The sequence below is a fragment of the Durio zibethinus genome, chromosome 6 (assembly GCF_047325235.1).
Source record: "Durio zibethinus cultivar Kanyao isolate XHJ-2024 chromosome 6, ASM4732523v1, whole genome shotgun sequence".
In the NCBI taxonomy this organism is placed as follows: Eukaryota; Viridiplantae; Streptophyta; class Magnoliopsida; order Malvales; family Malvaceae; genus Durio; species Durio zibethinus.
Genome location: NC_143167.1, coordinates 2,483,451 through 2,496,511, shown reverse-complemented (window position 1 = coordinate 2,496,511; position 13,061 = coordinate 2,483,451). Strand labels below are relative to the sequence as shown.

The 13,061-nt window shown below is 35.6% G+C and overlaps 2 protein-coding genes across 2 annotated transcripts; both read right to left on the bottom strand.

Moving 5' to 3' along the window:
- Positions 1–433: 433 nt before the first annotated feature.
- Positions 434–4,072, bottom strand: RRP41L (3'-5'-exoribonuclease family protein). Its single transcript, XM_022876102.2, has 7 exons — positions 3,832–4,072; positions 2,955–3,033; positions 2,700–2,802; positions 2,436–2,556; positions 1,422–1,510; positions 794–943; positions 434–655 (listed from the first exon to the last, which is right to left on the bottom strand). Exons 1-7 carry the CDS (start codon positions 3,968–3,970, stop codon positions 566–568), a joined length of 771 nt encoding a protein of 256 aa, XP_022731837.1. The 5' UTR covers positions 3,971–4,072; the 3' UTR covers positions 434–565.
- A 2,385-nt stretch (positions 4,073–6,457) lies between these two features.
- On the bottom strand, positions 6,458–12,755 carry LOC111286203 (receptor-like serine/threonine-protein kinase NCRK). Its single transcript, XM_089761794.1, has 14 exons — positions 12,656–12,755; positions 12,539–12,572; positions 12,273–12,365; positions 11,478–11,518; positions 11,342–11,399; positions 10,721–10,812; positions 10,193–10,312; positions 9,548–9,658; positions 8,968–9,249; positions 8,522–8,763; positions 8,091–8,387; positions 7,633–7,866; positions 7,273–7,500; positions 6,458–7,026 (listed from the first exon to the last, which is right to left on the bottom strand). Exons 6-14 carry the CDS (start codon positions 10,788–10,790, stop codon positions 6,715–6,717), a joined length of 1,896 nt encoding a protein of 631 aa, XP_089617920.1. The 5' UTR covers positions 10,791–10,812; positions 11,342–11,399; positions 11,478–11,518; positions 12,273–12,365; positions 12,539–12,572; positions 12,656–12,755; the 3' UTR covers positions 6,458–6,714.
- Positions 12,756–13,061: the final 306 nt, after the last annotated feature.

Genomic DNA, 13,061 nt, shown 5'->3' with positions numbered 1-13,061 from the left:
AGGAAAATGACTACTCACAGCAATCTATGTTCTATCCTGCTAGGCCTGAACCTGGGCTGAAGCACCAGATGGTGGGATAAACAGCATTCACTATCAGCTCAGCAGTCTGAAGTATTTGCTGATGGTATGACCAGCTGCCAGGGCCTTCAGTGTATTTGGCCCAAACAAAACAAAACAAAACGAACCCCACAACCATTAAGAGAGATCAACATTTAATCATATAGGAGTGGGGAGGTTCTGCATTCCACTTACATTGTCTTACAAGAGAAAAACCTGAGGATTGATGGTTTGTCAGCATCTCCCTTTACAGAATAGCAACTACGGTATGTATTTACAATGTCAGAGAGAAATCCAATTTAGGACATGCCTGCCGCTTAAAACTACTCCTCATATAATAGATTCTTAGTGGAATTAGGAATAAATATAAACAACATTTGAAATGAAGCGAACTAAACTTAATTATCATGTTCTCATAAAGTCTGCATAAGTTACCAAAGAAAAGGTCGAAAAGAAAGGGAAAGAAAGATTGTACTGTGAAAACAAAATTAAGATGCTCATCTTCTTTCTACTCTTGTGAAGCGGATGCGGCTTCCTTCAAGCATGACCTCATGACTTTACCAAGCTTATCGCAAGCATCAAGGCAAAGCTGCATTGCCTGTACATAGAAGCAATATTAGAATTGTTAGCCCCATAATGATAGCATTTTGCTTTGCAGGAGTCAGTTGCCCAAATTTTCATAACATCTTGAAGGAGCTAACATGCAAGTCAAAAGAAAGAATATGTATTATATTACCTCATTAATATCTGGGGTTGACCATTCTCCTGTAAATGTTAGTTGCGTGACCTCATAACGAGAAGGCATACATGTAAGCATTAAACTTCCATCTTGGTAGCTTTCCTCTTCAAGAATAGGATCAATCACAAGGTTTTTCCCTAGACAGGACTAGCAACCAAAATTATGCATCAGTGCAGCAAGTAAAATAGAGAAACATATACGGAAAGAGAAGTTCTTTACAGTGGAAATCACTAAGTGGTCTACATCAGTCTTCAAGGTTAAAAAGGACATATCCATTCTATAATGGGTGTGGAGAATGGCATCATGTTCATGCAGAAAAGGACAAGCTTCTGACTATTGATGCTGTTGTTAAAATTTTCCAATTTGTAGTAATTCATTATCAATCCCACTTTCCTTGTTACAGAATTTCTACCACCTACGACATTAAGTACAAGACCAAATTCGTTGGCATGTAACTGATATATTGACACTAGCACAGCATCAATAATACCATGGTTGTAATATTTACTAGTTCAGATAGCGAGTCAAGTGCACAACAAAACAGCCACCCTGCTGAAGCAAAGTGAAGTGAGTAATGATCATAATGCTTGATGCTCAAGTGTAAAACATGCAAAATGAAACTTACCACAGAAACTGCAGCAACAAGGTCATACATCATGATCCCTGCATCTGCAAGGGCAAGACTAGCACATGATATGACTACAGGAAGATCACCTGCAACCAATGTTATGAAGCTTATAAAAAAATGGCAATATCTTGTTTAGGGCATATCCATTGCCCATAAAAATTTTCATCAGGACTAAAAAGATGAAACTTTTGACACTCTAAAATCATCTACAGTATTATGACATATCTATGATAAGTTATTCACTAAAATGACCATGATTTGAAAGTTGAACATAACTAATTGCAATAAACCAAGAACCGAACTTATGAGAGAGACCACAAGAAGGATCTAAAGAATACACAGGTTAAGAAATGTAAGAAATTTGAGAAATTTTACCAAGAAACTTAAAGCAGAGAGTGGATAAAACATATTGATAAACTAATTCACATGGCATAAAAAACAGAACATCATCAGTTATGCTAGTGGATCCTCATTTACACCAAGGATGGAAAAAAGCTTGAGCAAATTATTCTTGCCAATGTCTATATTTGTTTCTATGAACCACTAGCCACACCCCAGCATAAAGGCAGAAAAGAAAAGGCACTGAAAAAAGAATCCGTACCAGAACAAATAACAGGCCAACTTGATTACTACATATCAATAAGTAGGAGTGTAAACAATTAGAACCTTTGATGAACAATTCGTAAACATATTATGTTTTTGTTCACTTATATTCGTTTTTTAAGCTTAACAAACAATCACAAACAACATTTTAAGATTCGTTTCTTAAACGAACAGATCACAAACATAACAAAGTTCATTCATGTTTGGTTCAATTGTGAAAACTAATAGAGTGTTCAATGAATAATTCGTGAACGCATTCAATTTCTTTTCGTTTATATTCGTTTATTAAACTTAACAAACGATCACGGACAACATTTCCTGGTTTGTTAATTAAATGGGAAGATCATGAACATAGCCATTTTCATTCATGTTCAGTTCGTTTACACCCCTATCAATAAGAAGACTTACTGCCCCCAGATTCCAAGACTAAGGCAAAAACATCCACGGTGGTCTTGGGGAACGTTTCCAACATTATTGCACCTTCCAAAGATTTATGAAGCATTGATGAAAACTCTTTGTGGTCTGAACCCTAAGGAAAATGAGATCAAGAAATAGAATCAATTAAATTGGAGAAAAGAATTAAAAAGGAGATAAAAGGATTAGATCAAATATGTTTTGTATATAATCTAATAGCACCTCAAAAAAATTCACACTTCTGATCATCTCACATACCTGTCCTCGAACTGGAGTGGCAAATGTTGTATAGCTGACATTACAATTTAACCGCCCAGTATCACTGTACATCATCGCTTTCTTACTTTCTCTTGGCCCAAATCTAAATTGTTAACACCAATAACATGTAGAATAATCAGAGGAAAATTTATCAGTATTTGAAAAAAATTTCACTAATGAAAGCATAGGGTTGTAAAATCCCAAAAAAGGATATCAAGAAGAATATGACAATTTTAACACAGATGATATACTCACACAGACACAATAACCTTGGTATTTCCAAACTCCGCATAAGCAGATCCAGAAGCAGAATTAACTGCACCTGTCCTGAAAACTGCAAATCACCACACTTGAGGATTCCTTTCAATTCAGCACATCACAATCCAACAAAAATATCAATGTGAAAAAGGTTATGATATGAAGAATGGGCCATATATCTTTTATAAGAATCCATCTTTCTTAGCTTCTAGATGCCTAAAAACTATAAGAAAATCAGTGTATCATGGTAGTAATAGCAATTGATGATACCATGAATGACAACCGAACAACTATGGAAACTTTATAGTCTCTTTTATCATAAGCATGAATATTCAAGATAGAGCAGACTGGCACAAGCCATAACAAAACATGAAGAAGCAAAACCACTTAACTTCTCATTGCAAAAACCTTCTTCTAAAGAGCAATGGAGAACACTTGACTATTTCCAAAAGAACACGCAGCTGAAGCATAACTAAACAGAGAATAAGAACAAAGACAAGCCTTTTAACCCTATACTAATTCAAACGGAAAAACTTGAGCATACCCCAGGGAATGAATCACAATAACAAACAGAGAGAGAGAGACACACACACACAAAAGAATAAAGCAATCTTTTTTTAAGGATGATTATCAAAGAGTCAAGAGACAGCTTATCAACACATTTGAAAAAGAAAAAAAAAAAAAAACTCCAAAGTTTTCAACTTTATTGGCAACAAATACCACATGCAAAACATGATCAAAAAGTAAAATCAAAACCCGCTAGCTATAACCATGATAACATTAAACCCAAAAAGAAAAAACCCAGAAAATAAAAGCTAAAAAAAGATAAAGAACAGAAAGGTTTAAAAATTAAAAAAAAAAAAAAGGAGCTTACATGCAGGTCGGCACTGGTGAAAGCCGCGGCCATCAGGTCGGACCCAATCCAGATCGTTGTCTTTGAAAATAGGTGGGCGAGTTTTTGGGCCCGGATTCGGGGGATACGTTGTCGGAACTGAACCAGGTTTTGCGGCCATGCTTTTTCTTCGTCCTGTTTCTCCTCCACTGTTTTAGTTTCAGTCGCAACTCTGCTCCATTTTCAAGTTGCTCCAGGTTTTATTGTACCTGCTGCCAGGTCAAGACGCTGCGTTTTGAAGGGGAAACCCAATACTCCTCGCACTATTGCTCCTTTAAAACGGTGTCGGTGGGGGTGATATTTGAGTACCTAACTTTAATGACGCAATTACCCTTACATTGGCCTTTGCTTGGTTGGAAAGAAAAAGAGAAAAGAGAATCATAGTTAGAGTCTTAGCGATTTAATTGATTGTTATGTTGACGGTCCCATTAGAGGATTTATATTAACATTGATAACCAGAGCAAGTCATTTGAGCACAAGACAATCCAAGTTTTGTTATTGTGCTTTTTTTTTTTTTTAATTTTTTTAATAAATCTTGCTTCTATAATTGTTTTTACTTTTATTTATTTTAATCATGTAGGTTTACAATTTTAAGTACATAATTATGTGATAAATAAAAGAAAAAATTTCTTTTAAAAAAAAGAAAAAAAAGCCCTAAATCTTAATCCAACCAATTCAATGATTAATAACTTTTTGTATTTAAAATCTAACATTTGGAAATGATTATTAAAAATTTAGAGATTTTTTTTTTTTTTTTACAAAAAATGTGGAATCAGATAAAATGAAAAATTATATATATTTAGATTTAAATCTTAAATTTGTTAAATGTTGGTAATTGTATGTACTAATTAATTTAAATATTGAATTTATATAAAAAAACTTATTAATATATATAGATTAAGAATAATTTTATATGTTGTAAATGATCAATTTTAATTATTATATGTATAATTATACATAAATACTAATATTATATTATCAAAGGCAATTCTTGCATGTTGATTCAGTTGTGTTGATGCGTAGAATCATGGCAACTAGGTTTTTCTTAGTTGATATGCTTGAATCAAAGTCTATTGTTCAAGTTTCCAACTCCATTATTATTCAAGGCATAAGAATGAGAAGCTAAAATTCTTTCATTTTGCAACTTTAACATCAGCAGATACATAAGAATGAAGAATGAAAACAAGAAGAATCATTTCCAACAAGTTCCAATCCTTAAAAATGCACAATTAAAAAGAAAAAAAAAAAAAGAAATCAAGGACGCTTAAAAGTCACGTCAAACTTGCTAAAAATATAGGCAAAACAGATGGGGAAACTTCGATCTGTTCTTTTTCTAATCCTTGAACAATTGCATCTCTAAGGAGGAGGTGGCCCGGGCTCAAAGAGTGGAGGGAAGCAACTTCTAAATATACCACAGCAGCACAGAAACCACAAACTGCAAAAAAATGAGGAAAGAATACGTCAAATTTTACCATGTTTGTTTCTTCGAGCAGAAGTAACATGCAATACTAGGGGAAACAGCTTACCATGATTCCAAAAACCCTTGATCCGGAGGCATCGGAGCTAGCAGCGGTGCAGTTGATGGTGGAGGTGGATCCATCGCTGACTTTGGAACGTTGACGGTGGTTTTAAGACCTTGGAAAGAAGGCTTAAATTTGTGAGGTTATTATATGTATTGATGAACCTTTATCTTCTTTTCTCGAAGTCCTATACCAACTACCGTTCAAGGGGAGATTCCGGGTCTGCCAAAATAGATACCCAACTAACACATGAACAATGTTACTCTAACTGCTGTTAGACTTGCCAAACGTCTGAAACCTACAGCAGTTGGAAAGGATGAAAATGAGGAAGATCATTACCGTATAAACCTACTGCATTGGATATTCCAGATGAGAATGAGTTTAAATGACCTTAAACATCATGATGTTTGATGCCAACTCATCTGGTTAAAGCTCAGATGATGGAGAAATATGACAGCTACCTGAAGTAGAACTGATTCTCCTGCATGTCCAATTAGAGCATATGTTGCAAGTCTAGTCATCAACTGCTTTTGTGTGCATTGGCTATTAGATTCATGCTAAAAAAGATCGGTGCGTCTATCATCTACTGTAATATCTTCAATCTCATATTAGGATGATGTGTGGATAAAAAATGATGTATATGTAGAGATTTAATCTCAACTTGTGAGGTAATTTTTGTGGGACAAAACCATGAGACTTTCGGATCAAAACGGATAATACCTAATAGGTTGAGTGCAGATCTCCACAAATGATATCAGAGCGGTCACCAATCCGTAGTCATGGGAGTGACTAAGTGCTACACGATGAAACCATGAGAATCACTAAATGCTACACGATAGTCTGGTGTGATCTTGATCCTGTGGATGAACTCGACTGGACTCGATTTGACAAAAACGTCAAGCATTAAAGGTGGAAAGATTGTAACGCCCCCAATCTCACATCAAGATGATGGGTGAATAAAGAATAATATATATGTAAAGATTTAATCTCAACTTATAAGATATTTTTTATAGGATAAAATCGTGAGACCTTCGAGTTAAAACGAACAATATCTCACAAGTTAGATGCGAATCTTTGTATCTACGTACTTCAGTTGATACGAATTTTCATTTTTGTATAATTTTCTGTACATAGTCACGAAAAGAAATCAAGCACAAACTATGACCTAGCACTGACACAACCTGTGTGTGGCCTATTCTTCAAAATAACCTCCCAACAAATAAAAAATCAAATGGATATTTTCTCAAAACCCTACTCGTCCTTTCTTAGAATACACAGCAGATCGAAACCAAAAAGCAAACTTGTGTGCAAAATATGTCAATTCTGTCAGTAGGGATAGTTCTTCTCACGGGGACTTGACATTTGCCATGTGGAACGATTCAAACCGAGGCTCTGTTAAGTCTACTGCTTCATCATCAGGGACACGCCAACTCCTAGCGTTGGAACTCAAAAGAACCAGCCTCTCCATACACTCAGCAGAAAGGGTACCTATTTGTTTGCCGATGATTCCAATACCTTCCATACCTAATGGCAGTGAGCTCTCCGCTGACTCAACAGACGTAGTTGGCATGTGCTCTTCTGTGTCATATAAAGCCTCAATTACACTTTGATGTCTTTCTACAAGAGCTTCATTCTTCATATTACAGGTGGATGACATCTAAACAGTTAACAAAACAGGCAACATTATTGGGTTAATTTAAAAAGTCAGCAGACATAGCAACTATCATATTATTTGGTGTATTCCTCTTGATTATAATGAATGAGACCAGTAGTTTTCATTGAATGGTACTACAGACCATTATTCAACTTTACTACTTGAGTCTCGAAACTGTTATCTGAAAATCATAGAGCAAAAGCAAAAAATTCTCAAGCATTAACTTCTAAACGGATTTAAGAACATTACCTGGAAAAAATTTACAGGAATATTTCTTCTTTTAGATTTATCTGGAGCAATAGTTGAGAGGATTTGCACAACCTCACTCATTGTTGGTCGAGCATCAGGGTCCAACAGCAAGCACTCCTTTGCTAGGTAAGCCATTATCTGCATCTCTTCATCGGGGAAATTCCCTTTTAAACGTGGATCAGGTAACTCTGAGGTCACTCGCTTACTATCCTGTAAGCGAGGGGTAGCCTGAATGGGACAAAGTTTAGAGAAATGTTTTAAGCATCACATCAACCAACATCCGGATATTTTAGCACTGCATGAAAAAGGAGAAAAAAGTAACTGCTGCTTAAAGAAGTAACATGAAACAAGCTACTTCACCCATATAACAAGACTTTCTTGTTTATTGTTTGATTTATGGATGGGTTGACGACCAGTGATCAGTTCCAGAAGAACTACACCAAAACTGAAAACATCTGACATAAGTGAGGCTTTTCCAACAATTGCATATTCCGGGGCAAAATAGCCAAAGGTTCCCTGCATTCTTGGTGGAGAACTGGAACAGCTGGGAAGTCCATCAGCTCTTAAACGTTTGGCCATACCAAGATCAGTTATCTGAACATGTTCGTTATTTATGTTAGAAACCAATATGTACACAAATGTGTGAGAAATTAATGTATGTGTTTAGCATATCAAGGTTGCTCAATATGCGTTTATTTCTTTATTAGTTTTCTCCTGACATTGTATAAAATATATTTTAGTCAACACTATACTTGGTTCTTTTCCTTTTTTCCGCAGCTTAATATTTGTATCAGAAGTCTAAAAGTAATCATCCTTACTTTTGCTCTCCAGTTTTTGTCCAGAAGAATATTTGTGGATTTTACATCTCTATGCAAAATTCTAGGAGCAGCAGCTTCATGAAGATATTCCAAGCCCCTTGCAGCACCAATTGCAATTGCAACACGAGTTTCCCAGGTCATGTTCTCCCCCAAAATCCCATTCAAACAATCCCTCAAATTACCGTTAGGCATGTATTCAAATACCAGCAATCTCTCAGCATGTTTCCCACTGAATTCTGAACAGTAGCCGAGCAAGGGCACCACGTGACAATGATGTAGCCTTGACAACAGCTCAACCTAAGCAAAACAATACTGTAAAATAACTTATTGTGTTTTTGAGAGCAACATAAAATCTCTTGTTCCAAAAACAAAATGAGTTTTCATTAACCAAAAATTTTAGGGAAAAAAAGGAAGGCAAGTTGAGATTGTACCTCTGTTGAAAAGATGGAATCTGCATCCGGGCCTCCATGGATCTTAAGTCGCTTCACTGCAACGATTCTTCCATCCTTGAGCTGGCCCCAGTACACATAGCTACTTCCTCCGAGTCCTATGAGGTTGGAACTGGAGAACTTATTGGTTGCATTTTCCAGTTCAGTGTAGGCAAACTCGCAAATTGTTCCAAGCATAGTCCCTGTTTTGCTCCGGCAAAGGAATGAAGCCTTTTGAAAGCATCCTGAAAATAGACAAGATGTCATGCTTAACATATCCAAACCAAGTTCAGAATAAGAATGCAGATGAAGTATTCAAGGTTGACAATCAAAATAAATTCTGAGAGCTAACAGGGTAAAAAATGGTTGATGGTGTAATTCGATCTCAATTAAAAGCATATCAAGTTCCTCAAAGAAGGGGAAGTTATAACATGTTACAGCGTACATACCTGCAATAGGTTTAGTAGGGAAGCTGATGTTAACCTTAGTTTCTGAAACCAAAGATGTCTTATTACTTATTAAGTTGGTAGCACTGTTGCAACTAGTTTCTTTATCTGATGAGAATGTTGGCAGTTGGATGGGGCACTTTGGGCACTTGTCCTTCCGATAGAAATAGCATGTTATCGAAGCAAGAAATGCCAGAGTTGTGAGAATTACACAGAGTAATAGAATAATCACAACAAGTCTGTTAGCATAGTGCTTTCTTGAAGCTGGCGCCTCAGGAAGAGACCCTGTCAAACGATAAAATCAAGCGCCACTAAATAAGCTCCCAATCCTTATCTCAACACCAGCCAATTTCTTTGAATAGCATGCCATACTACCATAGTTGAAAGACTAAATATGCATTTAATCTAAAACTTGCTAAAATAAAAGGAGGGAAAAGTTTATGTCCTCTATGTCATCTAAAATTTTGTTCTAAGCTCTTTCCATCAAAACCAGACAAAATGTTTATGGTTCATGGTACATACAGCAGCCGAACTATTGAATTCTTAAGAATACATATTTATGTTTGGAGTTGGAAGAAAATACCAGCAGTGCAGTTGCAGGCAGTAAAACAAGTATTATCATGATTGTTGACTGTTACTTTTGGGAATCCATCAGTAGCACATAAACATGTCCATTTATCTCCACTTGGTTCAACTGCCACATAAAGTGCCACACAATTTGGTGTTTTAGATACAACAAGATGGTGATAAAGTTCCACAAAAATGCTGGATATTACGTAAAGCATGAAGAATCCTCAACACAATATACTCAAAACTTATGCAATAATTTGGGTAGATTGGGAGGAGAAAAGGGGGGAAGGGGGTGGCATATTATACGACAACAAAGTCTATTTGTCTAGCCACATCTTATGTAAAAGATTCTATGAACAGCCCCTGTACATCATTTCAAAGGAGAAGAAAAGATGGATGGTTACAAACTAAATCCTACCTCAGAGTCTACAGCCAATCATGAAAAATGTGAATTTACTCAGGCTTATTTAACCCATTATCCTCTATTCTCTGCGAAAATGTTAGTGCTTAGGAATTTTCATGAGACTGTCACTTCAACAAAGCAAAGGGATAGGCACGTCGGTGAATTTTGAGAGTTAATAGTTAAATAGAAATAGTAACATCTTCTATCAATTCCTTGCACCAGCAGAATCATTCCATCAAAATAAAATCAGCATACCTGGATTGCAATCACAGGATCTATAACAGTTAGATTTAAGAACATAGCTCTGGTTTCCTTGATAAAATGAAGAGCATGTGCATGTCCAGTTGTTTAAGCCTGATGTATTAGAAATTTTATCTGCCATGAAATGATTACAAGGAAATTCAGCCAAGTAGCAATAATGTAAATAGCAAACAAACAATGAGAAACTCTTTTTAACATTGACTTTTCGATAACAAGAATACAACTTATCCCAAAGAAAAAACAAGGACTGAGAAGCATTTACAAGTCGACAACTCTGCAAATGCTCAAGAAAAGTTGTAAACTTTGGTTGCCAACACATCTCCAGGCAAACACCTCTCAGTTAAGGTAGCCTTCTGCTGGAGGTTGGTAAGCCAGACTTTTAAGTGTAAGGTAAGATCAAGCTAAAGTGCACCCAGAACCCAGTATTTCCAATGGTAATACGGTATTAAAACCAAAATAAAGAAAAATGGAGAAAGAAGGAGAGAAAAAGACAGATGTAAAAAAAGCTTTATTCATACTAACCACAAAGGCCTTGCTGAATCCAAATCAAGCTAAAGACGCAAGCAAAAGCAACTTCCACTTTGAGCTTCATTTATTACAATCTGAACCCTAAGCTGGAGAAAAACCATATAGTTATATCTATGCTATAATTCCAGATTAAATGTCATGTACTGCTTCAACAAAGTATAAATTGACAACAGAAGCAAAGCCATTTAACTGAAAACAGAGGATACGGTGGATATATCCGGATTCCCTTGAATTTGCAAAACCATACTAATTCTTATTCTATAAATTGCTTTGCAAAACCATACTAATTCTTATTCTATAAATTGCTTTGCAAAACCATACTACAAGCAACAAATTGGTCAAGTTATTCCGAGTCTGTGTGAACCAAATGCCAGACTCCAGCTTCATTCAGTTTGATTATTTAGTTCTACCTACATATATAGTCATCATGGTCATTCCAACAATCTAAATTCATGCAAAACCTTGGTTTTTGCAGGAAAAGAATAATCTAAATTTATGCAAAACCTGGTTCTCAGAAGCATAACTAACGTGAAATAATAAAACCAACAAACAGACAAAAAAATGAAAAGAAAAAACTCCTAAATCATATACATAGTACATGCTACATATATAAACCTTCATTAGAGGCAGGAGGACAACCGGTCAAACTTCACTGATCTTAAATGCCTCCAATCTGTAGAAAACAAATGAGAACCAAAAGTTTGAAATTGATGTGACAAAGACAAAGGGTAATAATTGAATCAAATGATACCTTAAATTTGCATATGGCAAGAGATTGGCTTGATACTAAAGCTGAGATAACAAATAAAAGGTTCAGAGAGTGAAAGATGATGTAAGATATAGCATTGGAGTCTGAAACTAAGTAAAAAAAATGCTCCTACATTCATACCCAGACTCTAGATGGGATGTCCAGAATATAAAAACTATAAATAAATATAGGTATTGCCAAATTCATGGTTGGCCAACAAACATCTTAGGCTGTTAAATCTAATTTTTTCAACCCTTCCCCAAGGCGGTCAATTCAAGCAAAGCAAGCAAGCAAGGAACAAGTAATACGATGTTCAAATACACTCAATACCGGTATTCTCTACCAAAATTCTATAACAAACTTCACAACATTCATTAGTATTTAGTATCTGTCTACAGTCCCAGAGAGAGCAACACTCCAGAAAAAAAATCTGAAGGCCTGCAATGCACAAGCGTCCAAGAGGTAAAACATATAAGGTCACCTAATTAGGAGCTGTTATTACTGTACAGTTACTTCAAATATTAAATACACATGGTCTACAGGGCACACACTGACTGTCAAAATAATGGCATCATAGACCTTCCTCTACCACTCCAGCTGCAACTGCATTAATGGAGTAGAAAAGACACCTATAACTAGAAAACCTAAATATGATTTGTTCCTAGAACTTCCAAACCATGAAACCAACATGCTATTCCAATCCACCTTGTTTTTAAACAACCCAAGAAGTTATAATTAAACTTCTTTTAGAAGAGAGTACAAAAACTGGATAAATAACTGGAATGTTTAAGTTCAAACCTGAGTATAAAAGGCAAAAGCTGAAGGAAAACAAGCCAGTGTAACCTCCAAGAGAGAAGCCCAAATGAATGGATGATTGATTATTCTTAAATGCTAGCATACCAATCAGAATCAATAGTAATTAAGTTGAAGACCCAAAAAAATAAAAGTTTGAACTTTGCAATGTAAAGAGACATATAACAGTACATAGAAAAAAGGGACAAAGACTGATGATGTTTTGATTAACATCAAGCATTCAAGAACCAGAATAGGAACAGAAAACAAACCCATCAACCACCTCTCTGAAAACCACCCAGTTGCCTACATGAAAATGACTTATCAACCATTTTCGGGATTAATGGGTTCCTTGTAAAAAAATTAAAAAATTAAATAAATTTTAGAACCTTGCCAAGTTTCCAACGGTTAAAAAATATGAATGGAAGAACATGGCTTAGCTTCGAAGCTCAAAGACATAGACTGGCATACGCTGTCACTGAATACGTTGGGGACTGTTAAAGCCACGTTTGTAAAGTTAGAACTTCAACGCTGTTAGAGGTCCCACTTTTTGTCAAGCATCTGTGTCCGGATTTTGCGTCATTTGTGGGGGCTGAAGTTGGCATGTACCGTTGGATCAAAGAATTACAATCATTATGATCACGTGGTTTAGATTAGATCCCTTCTAAGATTGGATTTATAGGTAATCTAAACGTCATTTGATTAATATACCATCAAAATTGTAATTACTAAAAAAATCAAAAGCTAAAAAGTTTAAACAAATAATGAAAATTTTCCATACCTAAACAATCAGCT

Bases quoted from the DNA above. Each gene is read 5' to 3' on its own strand.
- RRP41L (XM_022876102.2), bottom strand. From the start codon at position 3,970: ATGGCCGCAAAACCTGGTTCAGTTCCGACAACGTATCCCCCGAATCCG. The intron at 1,511-2,435 runs GTAAGTCTTCTT...CATTGGTTGCAG, and splicing joins AGTCTTGGAATCTGGGGGCA to GTGATCTTCCTGTAGTCATA. The intron at 656-793 runs GTAATATAATAC...TTCTATGTACAG, and splicing joins CAACCCCAGATATTAATGAG to GCAATGCAGCTTTGCCTTGA.
- LOC111286203 (XM_089761794.1), bottom strand. From the start codon at position 10,790: ATGAAGCTCAAAGTGGAAGTTGCTTTTGCTTGCGTCTTTAGCTTGATT. The intron at 8,388-8,521 runs GTACAATCTCAA...TGTTTTGCTTAG, and splicing joins ATTCCATCTTTTCAACAGAG to GTTGAGCTGTTGTCAAGGCT. The intron at 7,027-7,272 runs GTAATGTTCTTA...TTAACTGTTTAG, and splicing joins TTCCTGTAAATTTTTTCCAG to ATGTCATCCACCTGTAATAT.